At 36.9% G+C, this 19139-nt stretch overlaps 1 protein-coding gene across 2 annotated transcripts in view; it reads left to right on the forward strand.

The window, feature by feature from the left end:
- The window catches only part of NKAIN3 (sodium/potassium transporting ATPase interacting 3), an 862428-nt gene that overhangs the window by 460633 nt on the left and 382656 nt on the right, over positions 1 to 19139 (forward strand). For both annotated transcript variants that reach the window (XM_069099517.1, XM_069099518.1), the window contains exon 2: positions 14888 to 15025. In XM_069099517.1, coding sequence (XP_068955618.1) covers positions 14888 to 15025 — 138 coding nt within the window. The remainder of the gene's footprint in view (positions 1 to 14887; positions 15026 to 19139) is intronic.

A 19139-nucleotide genomic window follows, 5' to 3' on the forward strand; every position in this document is an offset into this window, starting at 1 on the left:
AGAGGGAGAGAGAGAGAGAGAGAGAGAGAGAGAGAGAAACATTTGGGAAAAGTGTTATGAGAAATTCAAAGAGGGAAATATCAGTTTTACCTGGTTGGGAAAGGGCTATGGAAGGTCTTGTGGAGAAGATACCATCTGAATTGAGCTTTGAAAAAAGAGAAAAATGCCTATAGATGAAATTTAGTGAAATTGGGGAAAGGAGGTGAGTCTGTTCTAGGTATGGGGGAGAAATATGCAAAGACTATAGCAGAGTAAGAAAAGAATGGGGGAGGGTGAAGAGTATTCAGGTGTGTCCATAACATAGACTACATTAAGAAATTAAGAACAGTAGTATGAGAAAGTACTGGCAGGTACCTTAAATCTAGATTGTGATGGGCTTTAAATGCCAGGGTGAGGAGTTTATACAGGCAGTGGAAAGGGAGAGTATCCTAGCAGCTTTTTAAAAATATGTATATTTATTGGGGCGGCCAGGTAGCACAGCGAGTAAGACCATGGGCCCCAGTGTCGGGATGACCTGGGGATCGAATCTGGGCTCAGACACTTAGCACCCAACCAGAAACACCTGGCCGTGTAACCTTGAGCAAGTTACGTAACCCCAATTGCTTATATATATATATATATATAATTTACTTTTACTTTACAGCATTCAGTTCCACATTCTTCTTCCTTCTCCTCCCCTCTCCTCCTCCCTCCTTCCCCCCATGGCAGCATGCAAACAATTATAGGATCTACAAATACCTTCACATTAAACATTAGTCAAGTTGTAAAGAAGAATTATAACCCAAGGAGTGAACAATGAGAAAGAAGAAATAAAAGAAACAAAAAAAGAGAGGGATCAAGTAGTTGGCTTCAATCTGCATTCACACTCTATATTTCTTTCTCTGGATGTGGATAGCCTTTTCCATCATGAATCTTTTGGAGTTTTCTTATAGCCTTGCATTGCTGAGAGGAACCCAGTCTATCAAAGTTAGTCATCACACATATGATAAGACTGTAATTATGTACAAAGTTCTCCTGGTTCTCTAGCAGCTTTTTAGGAAGATGATTTGGGCAATGTTGAGGAAGATAGATTGGATTAGGGAATGCCTGGAGGCAGTTCAAACATCTAGGGTTCTTATAGTGATGAAGAAGATGAGAGTCTAAGAAGAGATGAGGGGCAGAACTAGAGTGTCTGCAGTGGAATTAGAAAAGCGAGATAGGAGAGCTATTGCTGAGGTGGAAATGATAAGACTAGATAACTGAATGGATGTTTGGTGTTGGGAGAAGGAAAGGTGAGAAAAAGAAGCCAAGGCTACAAACCTCAATTCAATCCATCAGGCATTTATTAAGTTTCTATTATGTGTCAGGCAGGGTGCTAGATATTGGGGATACATAAATATGTATGACCTTCAGGATTTTCCATTCTACTTGGAAGAATGGACATGTGTAACAATAAATAAGCAAAAAATGGATATAAAGTAAGTTTTGACTGAAGTGTTAAAAATGAGGGGCATCAGAAAGGGTCTTATATAGGTCAAACTTCAGCCAACATTCTGAAGTCAGAAGAGTGGTGGTACCTTTAATAGAAATACCAGAATTGAAGAAAGGGACTTATCAAATAGAGAGAAAACTTGGAGAGTATAATGCCACGGAAGACAAGGAAAAAGAAGTTCAAGAAGGAAGGAGCATCCCCCTTTTCAAATACCACAAATCAATGAAAGGTAATTAGTATAAAAGAGACCACTGATGTTGTTGTTAAAAAGTTCCAAAATGCAGTTTCAGTAGAGTGGTGTGGACAAAAGCCAAATTACAAGGAGTTGAGGAGGGAGGAGGATATAGAGGCATTGAGCATAGGTGGGGGATGATGCCAGAGTTAAGCGAAGTTTTTATTGATGTTGTTCTTGTCTTAAGAAAAGTGGAAACCTAAGTATATTTGTAGGTGGAGGGAGAGAGAACAATAAAAATCTGGGTTATGTACATGATAGAGGATTGTTGTTGGAGTAAGGGCATGAAAGAGAGGAGAGGGTGCAATCAAAGGCACTTATAAAGGATTTGGCTTTAGCAAAGAGAAAGTCTGTTCTTTCTCTGAAACTATGGGTTTCCTACTAGTGAGTCTTGAATTATAGAAATTTGGTTCTTGGGTCCCTCAGACAGAGACAGAAGGGGAAAGGTGTTTCAAAAAGCAAAGTATCAAGATGTGTGGTTAAATCCAAGCTCTATCTATTTACACAAATCACTTCACCTCTCTCAGTCTCACTTTCCTCACCAGTAACATGAGGGGATTGACCTAGAAGGCCTAAGAGGTCCTTTCCAGTTCTAGAGCTATGATGCATTATCTTGTGGAGTTGTCATTTTCCTTCTCACTATTCAGTATCTCTTAACTCCTTAAGAAGCTTCTCTGGGGGCAGCCAGGTAGCACAGCGAGTAAGAGCACAGGCTCCAGTGTTGAGAAGACCTGGAGATCGAATCCCGGGCTCAGACACTTAGCACCCACCCAGAAACACCTGGCCGTGTAACCTTGAGCAAGTTACTTAACCCCGATTGCTTTAAAAAAAAAAGCTTCTCTGGGAGCTGTTCCCCCATACATAAATGTCAAAAGATAGAAACAGGCAGTTTTTAAAGAAAGAAATCCAAACAATCAACAACCATATAAAATGCTCTAAAGTATTAATAATTAGAGAACTGCAAATTAAACCATTAAAGGGAGGGAGCAGTGGGGAATAGGTAACTGTACTAATATGATGATAGTTGGGGGTTCAAAGTCACTTGGACAGAGATAATATGAGCCCCTGGGAATATTCTAACCATTGATGATTGAGTTCAGAGTAATATCCCTAGTTGAAGAGAAGTCTATTGAGGGAGGCAGGTTGTTCGACTGCTCAATGTTCTTCCTCATGGCTCAATTAATGGCAGACAGTGATATGTCAAATAGGAAGTCCATCACAGCAAACAGGGGCACAGAAGGTGCAAGTTTTAACTAAAGGATTCTAGCTAGGAGGCAGGATATGACAACAGGAGATGGAAAAGGTCTGGGCACAGCCCCTGGAGCACTGAAGACAGAAGCTAAGAGGTGAGTGTTCAACTCCCTGGCTACACACAGAGCTCAAAGTCTTTTCCCATAGGGTGTGAGTAGGTGGCACAGTGAATAGAGCACCGGCCTTGGAATCAGGAGGACCTGAGTTCAAATCCTGCCTCAGACACTTAACACAAAAATACTAGACCTGTGACCTTGGGCAAGTCACGTAACCCCAATTGCCCTACCTTCCTCCCTTCAAAGAGCAAAAAGAAAAATCTAAAAAAAAAAGTCTTTTCCTGTGAAACTCAATTTCTTCATCTAAAAATGAGCAGTTGGACTGGATGATTCCTAAGATACCTTCCAGCTCTAAATCTAAATGATTCCTTCTAAAAACCATAATTTTTTTTCATAATACATAGTATCATACATAGATTTCATAATACATAGTATCAATCTAATAGCTCTTCTGTTCTGTGAGTTTTCTCATCCTCTTCTAAAATTAAATGTTAGCCATGCATTTCTTGGCAGAAAGAAAATCTAGTTTTTACCCTCTGTTTGAAAAGTTCAGTTTCAATGTTATTGTGATGCACCATAGCTCTTAAATCTGGCCACTTTTCACAGTAGGTTGCTTGCTGTTGCTCTTCAAGGCTCTGGTTCTCAGAGCACGCTGTTCCTATTTGTATATAAATGATAGTGTCTTAGTGAGAGACCAAGTTCATAAATGCTTCCATGTTAAGTCCTCAGTACCAGAAAATCAATTGGAACCGCTAAACAAAAATAGGGCAGTGAGGTAGTGCAAGGGATAGAATTCTAGGCCTGGAGTCAGGAAGACTCATCTTCCTGAGTTCAAATCTGGCCTCAGACACTTACTAGTTTTTGTGCCTCTGGGCAAGTCATTTAACTCTATTTGCCTTAGTTTCCTTATCTGTAAAATGATGTGGGAAAGGAAATGGCAAACCACTCCAATGTCTCTGCCAAGAACACCCCAAATGGGGTCACCAAGAGTTGGAAACCACTGAAAAACAACTGAACAAACACAAATAAGCCAGAGAGAAAAAACGTGCCCTTTACTTCCATTCCTCTGATGATTTTGCTTTTGGATCTTTGTGGTTAATTTTCTTATCATGGATAAGAGAAATAGCAGAATTACTAAATGCACATGAGGCACCAGAAGAATGAACGAGGCCAAGGTGAGGATGCCTTCAGGCATTTGGTGTTTTCTGTTCCATAAGACAGCTAATTGAAAGCAATTGTTGATTAAGATAGATGAAGGTTCAGTGCTGGAGTAAATGGCACTGTGTCTGAGGAAATTGAAATGCCTCAAACTGTATGCTTGTTTCAAATTATAGCTAACAGGTTACTTTATGGGTTGCCAGCATTACAAATGGGTAGCAACAGAGCTAATTCTTACTGTTAAATTATTTGTTTATCAAGGTAAATAGAGAATATTATAAATACTGTGTATAAATAAATGATGCTGTTGCTGCTTCTGAGAAAAAGAAGAAAGATAACGATAGAAATAGTAATAAAAACAGTAAAGTAATAGTTAACAGTAATAGTTGTAATTCCCCTCAAGCTCACCCATTGTCCATGTCATAGTGGTAGATATGGCAATGGCAGAGCAAATAAATGCCAGTCAGAAAGATCTATGTAATGGACTTTGTGTAGTCCATTAGATCTTTACCTACCATAGCTGGAAGAAACCTTGAAATGCTGGATAATCCAATGCTTAAAATAATGTCTGGAACATAAATTATTCCCCTAAATCTATTAAAAAGACAGGGTGGCATAAGGCTAATCTTACTCAAAATTGACATGATGCTCAGCTTTCCTTGGACACCAGCATGGAATCATTTGTTTTCCTCTTCTGGTTCCTTAAGAAAATGGAGTGAATCTGAAAAAAATCAGATATGCCAATTCCCCTACCTTTTGGAAATGTCTTAGGGTCTGTGGCACTAAACAACAAATTACACATGCTACGATTACACATGAAATGGACTGAAGCTGTGAATATTTTCATTTCTTGCCAATCCCATATCATAACAAATTTGTAAAGAGATCTGGCCAGTTATGGTCAGAAACGTCGGAGTGTTTTTTTTTTTTTAGTGCAACTCTCATGTTCAAGTCTTTCAATAATGTATCAGGACAAGGAAATCATACAACAAAAAGAGGTGATAAAACTTTATCCCTAGATCTAACTTAGACAAGAGATGAAATTAAAGTTATTAAAATTTTAACAGCAAAAAAAGCATAACATCCTGACCTCTTTGAAGATTTAGCCTAATACATATTCTATGAAACACATGACAAAAGTCTCAAATAATTTTGAAAGGGAGAGGGATACACATGTTGAAATTCTGAAATGCCCTTGTTAAGAGTGATGCCAAGAATCCAACTAGCAGACCAATCATAACAAAACAGAGTAATTTGTGAAAGCTGCTTTTTGCCATATCTATTAGAAGGACCATATTTCTCCATAGTAGTGGCCGGAAAATTTAAAAATGTTTCAGGATATGTACATAGCAGTATGGTGCTACTATATAAGAAAGGTGATCTGTCAAGGAACACTGCTAAGAGAAGTTGTCAACCTACACTCTGGAGGGAGAAAATTGATGGATCTGTTGAAGTTCTGTGGAAAGGAGCAGGAAGGTGTATAGGTATATAACCTATGCATGCAGTAGAAAACTGGAATTCCATACTTCCCAGTTAAAGACCCCTGTTAAAGACACATGCACACACGCACACACACACACACACATTCCAGAAAACAATCTAGAAAATAAAGGTAGGTCAGAAAATATAGATTTCCTTAATCAGAAATGGACTGTAAAATATAAAGGTTAAGGTCATCCAAGAAATCAAAGCAGCAGAAACAATTAAATATCAATCAGAAATTTTATTATGGAATAATAATAGTTACAGCAAACATTTATACTGTACTCTAAGGTAAACAGAACTTTACAAATATTATTTTATCCTTACAACAACCTTGGGAATTATGTGCTTTTATAATTTTCATTTCAGAAATGAGAAAACTGAGTCAGGCATAAGTTAAATGACTTTCCCAGGGTCACAAGTGTCTGAGACCAGATTTAAACTGAAATCTTCCTGATTTCAGCTCCAGTACTCTAGCTACTGTACCACCCAGCTACTAAGAAGCTTGTATAATAAAGAAATACAGGGCAAGCTAGAATCCCTGAAGGGGGACATATAAAATTTTGGATTTTCTTTCTGGTTACAGGGAGTTGACAACAAAAACACAAATCAGATCAAATGAGAGATAGAAATATTGCACACAAAGAATGTAATGAATGACAGAGAAAGTATGTCAAGGGTGGTTACTGAAACTCTAGCTACCCTACAAAACTGGAAAGCAGCAGGTCCAGATGAGAACCATAATTGTTGACTAAAATATTTCTTAGCATTGCATGAATTACTAGCAAGGTACTTTACCGTCTTCCTTCCAGCCAAAAGACTCATCCCACCTTTTCAAATAGAAGGCACGAGCTATCTATTATCAAACAATGAGCATCTCAACAGCCCTTCCAAATGTAGTCAAATTATGTATTTATGCATTTTATATAAAACATTCACAGTATGAGGAATAAAATGTTTTTCTAAAAAAATAAGAGCAACTTATCAATTCATACTGAAAAGCATGGTGACATTTTTTTTTATTTTTGCTGCTCTTTTGAGTCAATTCCATTCTCATACCTTATCAATAAAGATAATACATGTAAATAAAATACTTTGCAGGCCTTAAGGAACTATGGAAATGCTAGCTATTATTAGTATTATTATTTGCATACTACAAATATATAAAGTAAAACCAAGTATGGTGAGAATACTAGATTTCCATATGAAAAAAATTTTCAATAATAATAGCTAAAATTTATATGAGATCTATTTTGTGACAGACACTATGGTAAGCACTTTGCAAATATTATCTCATTTGTTCCTCACAACAACCCTGAAAAACAGGTGCTATTAGCATCATCCTCATTTTACAGTTGAGGAAACTGAGGTCAAATATTTTGCCCAAGGTCACACAGCTGGTGAGTATCTGAGGCCAGAATTGAACTCAGGTCTTCCTGACTCCAAGTTCATTACTCTATCCACTGTACCACTTAGCTGCCTTATCATAATGTCAAGAACCATTCCCATAAAATTTAGAATTTTAAGGGAGACCATTTAATTCCATTTTAGTTCTGCCTAGCCTTGAATACATTGCCATTTATTTCTCCTAAGCATGGCATCCAAATTAAGAGTCTAACCAAAATACTGTATTAATGACATGATGCAAAGAGATGACATCAGTCTGTATATGGCTACACCAAAAAGCAACTCAAGCAACTCCTTCATTTATGATATATCTCTCCAATGATACCAGAATTTTTTTTGGACTAAATAAATGTGAAATTGACAACTTATGTTAAGGAGAGTTAAAGACTAAAAGCTTTGAACATGAATTCAGAGGTCACTTTCAACCAATTAGATGAAAGTGGTAACTACAAATACCTTACTTTCCTTTGGGCAAGTATAAACATACCTGGAGTAGGCTGTTCCTGAATATGTTAAGGGTCCCTTACTGGTCTTCAAAAATCAAAGATGAATGGGAAAAATACATTTTAAGCAATTAGCATCAACAAAAATACCAGTCTGAACATACACTTTCAAAATTGCACAATGGACCTTAATGGATCTATAAAGTACTCTTAGAAAATATGCACAATATTAACAGGACACTGGGTCCATTATGCTAAAGCAGGTCCAGAAAGATGAATGCTTCAATGCTAAAAATGAGGGAGAAGATGAATGAACATTCTTAGAACACATAACACACAGATCTGAAATCTATGGATATACTTTGTGAATGAGCAGACATCACTTTACTAAGCAATAGTAAAGTCTGTTAAGAGGTACATAGCACTGGATTTGTTTAATGTAACTAAAAGTGACTTCCCTCCAGATGATGCCTATGAAATGACGAAGATTCAGAAGTAGTATCAAAAGGCCTGAAATATAGATGACATCTGGATGGACTCAGTAGACAAAGAAACACCAAACAAATGATGGAGTGAAGCAAACTGATTTGTTGAAATGAACCAGTTTATGACAGCATTTCAGGACCAGAAACTACAAAATCATCATTGCATTCGAAATTGCAAAAGAGTTATCCTTAAGGAGTCTGGATCCAATCATTAGCGTAGATAATGCAAGGAAATAGTAGAGATCATGCACCTAATCATTGCAGATGCCTAACAATTTAATTTTTCATGACTTGGTAACTGGAATTATATGTTTTATAATCTTGCTATCTTTTGTGAGCTGACAGATGGCAAAACCCCATGCTACAAATAAAGACCTGAAAATATTCTGGAGAAGTCAACCAATAAACTCTATTGAAATTGGAACATTATTACAATAGAATCTGTTGCCCACAAGCATCTGGCTATAACAGTTTTCAAAAAAAACCTTAAGAACAATATTTTAAATGGATGTCACCATCATATTAACTCATAATCTCTAAGCTATATGGTATGAAAAGATTTTCTATTATAGAACCTTTGCTGGGAAGATCAAAATCATGTGGGAATGAGATCAAGTATATATCATCCTTTTTGTCCTGTCTGCTACTGGAGTTTTACCAAGGATACTTTCAGTGAGCCTACCGAGTATAAATTTATGTCCTAATACTTTTATTCAATTTTAAAAATCATTTTGTCAGCCTCTGTCAGAGTAGACAGAACATGGATATAGTGCCAACATGATGTACACAGCACCAATGGTGACTATGAAAATGCCGGCATAGTTCTAAATTGCAAAATATAATAGATTCTCCATATAGAAGACTGAAGCAAAGCACTTATTCAGACACCAGAAAGCCAATATCCCAACACCAGAAAATCGAATCCATCATAGCAACAAGGAAGTTAACACACTATAACACTGCAGAGACAACACCAGCCTAAAGCCTTCATACAAACACTCACAAATTCTAGCTATCTGCTTGCCTGTGTCCTCTCTACCCCAGTTCTAACTGCTCTGACTCACAGCTTCCTGCTCCACCACTTCCTGCTCCACCCATTCAGCAAACTCCTCCTACCACAATCTCCACGTGATTATATTTGATCAATTAGAGGACAAGGAAGATATTCAAATTCCCATGACTATTTCAATGGAACATAAAGAAATAATAGTATGAGGAAACTTGCCCTGGGATTCTTGCTAGCCATTGAACTTAACTGAACAAGATGAATAAAACAAGAATCAGGTTTTAAATAACTCTTTCTCATGAGCATATTACTATAATGCTATAATTAATCAGTAATTAAACAGTAAACATTTATTAAGCACCTACTCTGTGACAAGCACCATGCTAAACCCTGGGGATACAAAAGGAGGCAAAAGACAGCTCTTGTTCTCAAGGGGCTTACACTTTAATGGTGGAGACAACATGCAAATACATGTATACAAATCAAACTATATATAAGATAAATTGGAAATAATTAACAGAAGGAATTAAGAGGAGTTGGGGAAGGCTTCATAAAGAATGGAGATTCTAGTTGGGACTTAAAGGAAGCCAGAAAGGTCAGTAGTCAGAGGAGAGGAAGGGGAACATTTCAAATATGGGGGAGAAGAGAAAAAAAATTGGTATGATATTCTATGGCTGGAGTATAGATTTAGGAAAAAAAATATGTGATGACTCTGAGGGGAGGGAACACAAGTAATATAGTATGGCTAGAGACTGAGGTATTTTATGCAGAATGTGTGAGATGATGTTGGAGAGTTCATATACTATCAACTTTTTTTTCTTACAGCCAATGATTTTTAAATTTTATGTTTATTTTTAGTTTACATCATTCATTTCCACAAGATTTTGAGTTAAAAATTTTCTCCTCGTCTTTTCCCTACCCATCACCCCAAAACAGTGATCCCACTGAATATTCCCTTCCCCAATCTGCTCTCTCTCTTAAATCTTCCCCAATCCCCCATCCGACTTTTCAGTAGGGCAAAATGGATCTCTACACCACAGTGTCTATATATCTTATTTCCCAGTTGCATAGAAAATACTAATATATATATTTTTAAATATTTGATTTTGAAACTCTGAATTTCAGATTCTTTCCCTTCCTCCCCCTATCACTCACCCTCAATGGGAAGATAGGCAATTCAATATAGGTTCTACACATGTAGCTATGCAAAACATTTCCATAGTGGATATATTGTGAAAGACTGACTACATTTCCCTCCCCTGCTCCCCTATTGTTCTATTCTCTGCTTTGACCCTGTCCCTTTTCAAAGGTGTGTGCTTCTAACTTCCCTCCTCCCCCAATCTGCCTACCCCTCCATCATTCCCTCTCTCATCCTTCCCCCCACTCTCCTACCCTATTTATTGTGTATGTCATTCCCTTCCTAAGCCAAAATTCAGTGAGGGTAAGGTTGACCCATTATCTTTTGTCTTCCTCTACAAAGAAACAGTTTTCCTTTGCCTCTTCTATATGATATAATTTACCCCATTCTGTCTCTCTCCATCTCCTCTCATTATATTCCTCTCTCACCTCTCAATTACACCTTTCAATTGTTATCCCTTCCTATTCAATTGGTCCTGTGCCCTCTGTCTATGTATATCTGTACACACACACACACACACACATATATATATACACTCACATATGTATTCATAAGCCCATATGTCCTCCTATGTATATATACACATTTATATTCACTTCAACTATGCTCATACTGAGAAAAGTTTCATAAGTTACAATTATTGTTTTTCCATGTAGGAATGTTAATAGTTCAACTTTGATAAGTTCCTTATGATTTCTTTTCCCTGTTTACCTTCTCATGCTTCTCTTGCTTATTGTATCTGAATGTCAAATTTTCTATTCAATTCTGTTTTTTTCATCAAAAAAGGTTGAAAGTCCTCCATTTCCTTGAATGACCATATTTTCTTCTGAAATATGATACTCGGTTTTGCTGGGTAGGTGATTCTTGGTTTTAGTCCCAGCTCCTTTGACCTCTGGAATATCATTTTTCAAGACCTTCAATCCCTCAATGAAGAAGCTGCCAGATCCTGGGTTATCCTGATTGTGTTTCCACAATATTCAAATTGTTTCTTCCTGGCTGCTTGTAATATTTTCTCCTTTATCTAGGAATTCCAGAACCTGGCTATAATATTCCTAGGAATTTTCTTTTGGGGATTTTTTTCAGGAGGTGATCAGTGGATTCTTTCAACCTCTATTTTGCCCTCTGGTTCTAAAACATCAGGGCAATTTTCCTTGAGAATTTCTTGGAGGATGATTTCTAGGTTCTTTTTGTGATCATGGCTTTCAGGTAGTCCAATAATTTTTAAATTATCTCTCCTGGATCTATTTTCCAGTTCAGTAGTTTTTCGAATGAGATATTTCACATTGCCTTCGCTTTTTTCGTTGTTTTGGATCTGTTTAATTGTATCTTGTTTTTTCATTAAGTTGCTAGCTTCCATTTGCTCCAATCTAATTCTCTAAAGGAATTATTCTCTTCAGTGAGCTTTTGAAATTATTTTGCCATCTGGCAAATTTGGCTTTTTAAGGTACTCTTCTTCTCACTGGCTTTTTGGACCTCTTTAGCCATTTGAATTAGTCTATTTTTTTAAGGTGTAATTTTCTTCAGTAAAGTTGTCGACTCTCTTTTCATTATTTTCTTGCATCATTCTCATTTTTCCTCCCAATTTTTCCTCCACTTCTCTTATTTGGTTTTCAAAATCCTTCTTAAGCTCTTCTATGCCCTGTAACCAATTCATATTTTTCTTGGAAGCTTTTGGTACAGGAGTTCTGACTTCATTGTCTTCCTGCCATTCCATGCTTTGATCCTTTTTGTCCCTCAAAAGGAATCCAAATTTGGATTGCTGTTCTTGGTTTGCTTCCTTTGCTTGCTCATGTTGCCACTCAATTACTTGACTTTTGAGCTTTTTGCAACAATAGAACTCTGCTTGAAGAGAGTAGAGCTTTGTCCCAAATCGCTGGCGTTTTCACAGCTGCTGAAGCTATTAGTTAGGTGCCCTCTCAGAAGCCTCCACTGGCTCTGGCACCTGGTCACACACCCTGGGACCTCCACCCAAGATAGCAATCCAGATCCAAGCAGGTTAAAGGAAGAGTGATTACCCTCTGAATGGTCTCTTCATCCCCCCTACAATCTGCAGGTCAGAAGCAGCCACTCAGCTTCTCCCTCCAGGGACAGAGGCCAGACCACACACTTCATCCCCCTGTTCCCAAAGTCCACACTGATCTTTTACTTTGCTTTTGACATTTATGGGTAAATAATTCTGTAAACCACCACAGCTGCTGGTGATCCATTCTTTTGAAGTTCCTCCAGCCACAGCTGGTCACAGCTGCCCTGGGGCTAAAACCATGGGCTCATGCAGACCTGGGTTCTGCTCCCAGTGCACTATGATGGACCCTTTCTGCTGGCCTTCTGGGCTGCCTTCAGTGGGTTATTTGTTTCTCTCTGTCACTTTGTGAATTCTGTATCTCTAAAGTTTGTTTAGAGTCATATTTTATAGGTATTTGAGGTGGTTATGGAGGGAGCTCAGAGAGTTTTCCTGCTTCTACAGTGCCATCTTGGCTCCACCCTATTATCAACTTCTAATGCGCCTTGAATGCCAAGATGGGAAGTTTAGACCTAAAATAGGAGTCTTTGTGGGGTTTTTGACAGAGTGACCCAATTTGTCATTTGACCTCTGAATAAAGATAGGGTTAGGCAACCAGTATTTTGATTTCATTGTTGTAACAAGCTCTCCATGAATAATGTCTTCCAGTGAATATCAGTGAAGAGATGTTAAGTGCCTTAACCAGGGTTACTCAGTCAACAGGTGTAAGGTAGAACTTGTATCCAGTTATTTCTGGCTTTAGGGCCAGCTCTTTGCTCTACACAATTTATGCATAAGAATATAATTTCATAAAAGATAAAGTTCAACACTTGACAATATGCTCTTTTTTTTAAGAAATTGAGGTTAAGTAACTTGCTCAAGGTTACACGGCCAGTTATTTCTGGGTGTGGTGCTAATTATCTGAGTCCGGATTTGATCCCCAGGTCATCCCGACCTTGGGGCCAGTGCTCTTACTCACTGAGCCACCTGGCTGCCCCTAAGAAATTGGGGTTAAGTAACTTGCTCAAGATTACATGGCCAGGTGTTTCTGGGTGGATGCTAAGTGTCTGAGCCCAGATTTGATTCCCAAGGTCATCCCGACACTGGGGCCGGTGCTCTTACTCGCTGTGCTACCTGGCTGTCCCATTGACAATATACTCTTAATACATGGTCTCTGCTGGCTTTTTCATTTAATGGTGATGTTAATGTTAATGATAATAATAATAATAGCATTTACATGACACTTTATGTTGTCAATCATGTTACAAATATTATCCCATTCTACCCTCACCACGAGGGTTGTTATGTAAATGTTGCTGTGAAATTGTTATTATTATACCCCATTTTATAGTTGAGGAAACAGAGATAGACAGAGAGAAAGTCATTTGTCTAGGGTCACGTAGATAGTAAATGTCTGAGGCCAGATTGGAACTCAGGTCTTTCTAATTCGAGGTCTAGAATTTGATTCACTGATTAGTTAAGGCACTTTCAGCAGCAGCATTGAAAAGCAGTTTTCTTTTTATTCATTCACCCATTTGTTCATTCACATTTTTGTTCATTCACTCATGACTCTTCCCATGGACCATAGCATGCCAGGTCCTTCTATCCTCCACTATCTCTCAAAGTCTAAGTTCACATTCATTCTTTCCATGACACTCTCTATCCATCTCATCCTCTGCAGTCCCCTTCTCTTTTTGCTTTCAATTTTTTTCCCATCAGTGTCTTTTTTAATGAGTCCCATCTTCTCATTATGTGTCCAAAATATTTAAGCTTTAGTTTCAGTATTTGACCTTCCAACGAGTAGCCTATATTAATTTCTTTAAATATTGACTGATTTGATCACCTTCCTGTCCAAGGGATTCTCAAACGTTTTCTCCAACACCACAATGTGAAAGTGTCAATTCTAAGGTGCTCAGCTCTAGCTGATCCATCTAGCTGCCCTAAAAGCATTAACTTTGTACGTATTTGTGGATGAGATCACAGAGGTTAAGGAGCAGTTGCTTTTAAAATTACAATTTTCCTATCAGTTCAGGTCTAATGCATTTAGACTAAGCCACTCATTTTATTTTAAGTGGCTTGGTTTTACCCCCATTAGACTTGCACTGATAAAACTATTTCATTCATATATCTTCGATTCAAATAATATTTCTCTTCAGTTTTTCAGTCATTTATTAGGTGGTCAGGAACATATTTCCAGTTATCTTCTTTCTTTGACTTTTATGTTGTCCAACATCTTGAAAACCAACTATTTAACTCTGAGCAATACTATTTAAAAGAATGTAGGTTGGAAGCCAGGAACAGTGGGTTTTACTAATGAGATCTTTCCCCTCCCTTTGACCTGTATTTTGATGGGAAATGCCTATTCTTTCTCATAGTTCCACTCCCAGAAAAGAGTGCAAAGTCTTGAGTTTAAGTGGTTCGGACACCAAAGACATGATGAAGAAATATTTTCATCACCCGGCCAGTTGCACTGGACTTGGGAGACTGTGCCAAGATCTCAGGCAAATGGGGCTTTTCAGAGGAGCCAGGAGTTTTCTTTGATTTCCTCCAAGTCTTTGGCCACTTTCACTATCCCATTAATCTCTTGTGGGTAGGGAAGAAGGCATCTTCTGACAATGAAAGAGAATTTGTCCAGGACTTTGACCCAATAAAATGTATTTTAATTCAAAACTCTGAAGTTGTAAAGAATGAAATAAATGTTATATGGTTTGACTGAAATTTACATTATATGCTAATGCCTGGCATTTGTTTTGTTCCAGCTCTCAGCATTAGAGAGGCAGATCTTTGACTTCCTTGGCTTCCAGTGGGCACCAATTCTTGGAAATTTTCTACACATAATAGTTGTCATCTTGGGCTTGTTTGGAACCATTCAGTTTAGACCTCGATATATAGTGGTGGTAAGTCTCTTACTTTTATCATGTCCTTAATTTTCACAGAGAGGCAGAACTATGTGTTGGATAGAGAGCTGGCCTCTGGGGAAGACCAGACTCTTATGCTAACTGTGATCCCAAGAAAGTCCCTTAATGCAAGTCATAGCACCTCAAGCAACTCTGTAAGACCACCTTACCACATATTAGGAGTTGCTTATACTAATGGATCATATATAAATGAATATATAAACTTTTAAATTAATATTTAATTCCTCCTCTTAAACTGCTTCAGGGAAATGACAAGCTCCTATATTCTGAGTAGAAACAAAAATAAAACACCTTATCATCATCATCATCATCATCATTATCATCATCTATGTAGCTTCACTTTCCATGTGAGGGAATGAATACATAGAGAGGATTAATGCTTTGCCCTAGGGAGGAAGAGGATATGAATTGAAGTTGGTGGTATAAAATCCTGTGAATGAAAAGCATTTCAATAATTCCTTTTAATGTTTTCCTGGCTCTACAGATGACTCCCTTATAAAACTGGAATCTGGGAAAAAAGAAAATACATACTAACATTTTCCATGTTACATGATAAGACAGATTATATGTTAATTACATTAACATATGCATTGTGAATGTAACTTGACATAAGCATAACTTAATACATGGTCTATCGAGACATTTTTGTGACAGAATCTGACTATAGTCAGGTAACTATGACATTCATATTGTCATGGGGAAAATTAATGCCATTTTTGTTATAAAATAAATGAAAAATTATAATAACCTCAGAAAGCACCCACATTATTTCTTGTGTGGCTTTAGGCAAATCACTTTAATACCCCACCCTGGGGCCTCAGTTTCTTTATCTGTAAAGTGAGAGGGGTGCACTTTATGGACTCTAAGATTTCTTCTAACTTTAGATGTTATGATCCTAAGATGTTCCTCCTTTCTTTTCTTCAGTTACCTCAAAATTTCCCTTATATTTCCTTTAAAAAAAAGTTGGTACATAGATAACAAATGTGTGTACCTTGTGGTTGCTTTACACAGTTAAGCTAAGTGGTGGAGTGGATAGAGTATTGGTCTTGGAGTCAAAAATACCTGAGTTCAAATCTTGCCTCAGATACTTGCTAGTTGTCACCTTGGACAAGTCACTTAACCTTTTTAATCCTTAGTTTCACTCCAACTAGTTGTTGTGAGGATCAAATGAGATAATGTATTTATGTGTGTGTGTGTATATATATATATATATATATATGTACATATATATATATATATAGTATTTAGCAAGCATAAAGCACAATTTAAATGCTAGTTATTGTTATTAATGAACTTCATCCTGTTTTTACTTAGAATTTTTTTTATGTTTTAAAGATCATTTTGAATTTAAACCTATTCTCTAAGATTATATTATGCTTTATTAATTTAAAGGGACACATGCTTGATTTTTTATTGATTTAAAAAATGCAATGGGAATATTTTCAACTTCATTCTCTAGAGAATGGTCCTCTATGTGCCTCATTTTTTCCCATTTAAAAATTGGGATCAATATTGTGAACCCTCCTTGTGAGGTGGTTGTGAGAAATAACAAACCATATTTAAATTACAACATACTAAAATGGTAACAAAATGCACTAAAAAGACTCAGTAGAATGAAATATAATACCCCATGTGACTGTGCAGTCACTGCACACTGTTAATTTGATCAAATAAGACCGGGGGAAGAATTCTGGACTTGTAGTCAGAGAAGCCAGGTTCAATAGAGCTCTGCCCTTAAATATTGTGTAATTCTGTCAAATCATAACATTTCTGAGTCTCAGTTTCCTCATCTATACCATGACAGGGTTGGACTAATTGACCTCTAAGTCCCTTCAGGGTCTACATTGATGACCTGTGAATAAAGGCACAATATTGCAATCATTCATAGCTCTCAAACTAAGTTTTTGGAATTTTATATTATGTCACTGAGATGAAAGTAAATAGAAGTGGGGACTCTGTGACAACTGTCTCTAGAATAGGACTAAATAATCAGTCCTCTAGAGCAGGAATTCTGAATCTTTTTTTCTTTCATTGACCCCTTTTGTGAGTCTGGTGAATCCTATGCACCCCATTCTCAGAATAATGTTAACTACATTCATAATTGAAGGAAATGCTTAGATTTAACTTACAGCTTAGTACAATAAAGATGTAAAGTTTTTGCATCATAGTCACTGAAATCGATTCTATTCATGGAATTTTGGGGGATCTATGAACTCCAGGTTAGGAATCCTTGATTCTTAGGGATGGGGAATCTGCAGCCTCGAGTCCACATATGTCCCTCTAGGTCCTCAAGTGTGCTGAATCCAAACTCCTCAGAATAAATCAAGGATTTGTTCTGAGAAGTTTGGATTCAGTCAAAGGGCTGCACTTGAGGCCCTAGAGGGCCACATATGGTCTTGAGGCCACAGATTCCCCACCCCTGATCTAGACTCTAGAGTCTGTTTATTATCTATAGAGGGTCATATATTTGTAGGTTAGAATCATTGATACCAGTTTATGACTTATTCTAATGTAGTGTTAACCAAGAGATTTATCTCTTAAATAATAGTGAATTGAATTTATGAGATGAAATAATAAGAATACGATAGTTCATTCTTTTTTTAAAAAGTCCTCAAAAGAATTGTATGAATGTTGATTAACTACTAATTGCTAAATATCCAGTATACTCTCAGGCATATTTTGGAATTTAATGATGTTACTTTGATTCAGAAACCTCTGGTTCTCTAGTCACTATGAATGAGATACTATTTGAAAAGCCCTTAGTATAGTGCTTGGCACATGGTCAGTACTCAATAAATGTTGGTATCCCCTCCTCTCCCCCTATGGGACTCTAGGTCTACAGAGATCAAGAGATATATATGAGAGCCAATCATGGTATGTTTCTCTTCTGTAGGTAAAGGAAGAACAGAGGCTTTCCTCATTCTCATCCTTCTCTACAGACTGCTTTTAAAAAGTCCATAAAACCTGTCCCCCCCCCCCTTTCTGCTATTGCTTCCACCTGTGGCTAAAATGAAAACCAAAACTCTGATAGTTAATAATTTCTGGGCATGACTCCAGTGTATGATCCTTAGGCAGTGATGAGAATTAACATATACAGTTCTCCTCATCTTTATCTCTATTACTTTAAACACATAGCTATTTTTCTTCTACAATGATGAATGATCATTTACCACCTAATAAAGCTCTTTATTGAAGGAAGTGCTTCAACAGTATTTAGTTTTCTTTTTGTGAGAGGAAAGATCTCTTAAAGGAGTTCTGCCCACTGCCTCCAACCTTCTTGGAGATCCTTGACTTCAATATGGACCATAACAACTTTTAAATATAGTGGCATAACATTATATAATTTCCTTATAACTTCCAAAGCCAATGTTTATCTATCAAATTTAGTAATGACTGCTTGAAAAAAAAATATAGATGCCAGGTGTATATCTGTACGGATAAGTTATTTTTTTAATTGTCACCTTGAAAGAAAAATAAATATGGAATGGCTAGTTTGACAAGAGATAATAAAATGAAGAAGGCAGCATTAGTTTTCAGTATTAAGAGCAAGACATAAGACAAGATTGCTTCCACCTAAATAGTATTTACAATATTAAATACTACCTGCCATATTGTTTCTACCTAAATAATTTTTAAATTGCTGTTTTCTTGGACTGAATTCTTTATCATTTATATAAAGCCTCCTATTACCATGGCACTTCTGACCAATATATGCAAAAATGAGCAAGCAAGATGAGAGAAGACAGGTAAAAGTTTAATTCTGAAGTCCAAGATGAAGTTCACCCATAAAAAAGCTGTTGGTATCTGTAAAGGAACAATGGCCTAGAAACTGGTAGTGTTGTTTGTTAAATATGTAATAACTGGCAAGCCTCTTAGTTGTTCTGACAATAAAAATACTTGTACCGTCTATCTCATATGGTTCTTTGTGAGGAAAGCTTCTACAGAGCTTTATGAATATGAACTAATATTATGTTATTCATATAATTATCCATATATTCAAATGATTCATTTAATCATTATTTATTTCTTCAAATGGAAATATATTCACTAAATTACACTTCCACCACTTACTGATGGTAATATATATATATTA

This window comes from Petaurus breviceps, unplaced genomic scaffold (assembly GCF_028583685.1).
Source record: "Petaurus breviceps papuanus isolate PSGF00001 unplaced genomic scaffold, PetGlider_PUasm1.0 38, whole genome shotgun sequence".
Taxonomy (NCBI): domain Eukaryota; kingdom Metazoa; phylum Chordata; class Mammalia; order Diprotodontia; family Petauridae; genus Petaurus; species Petaurus breviceps.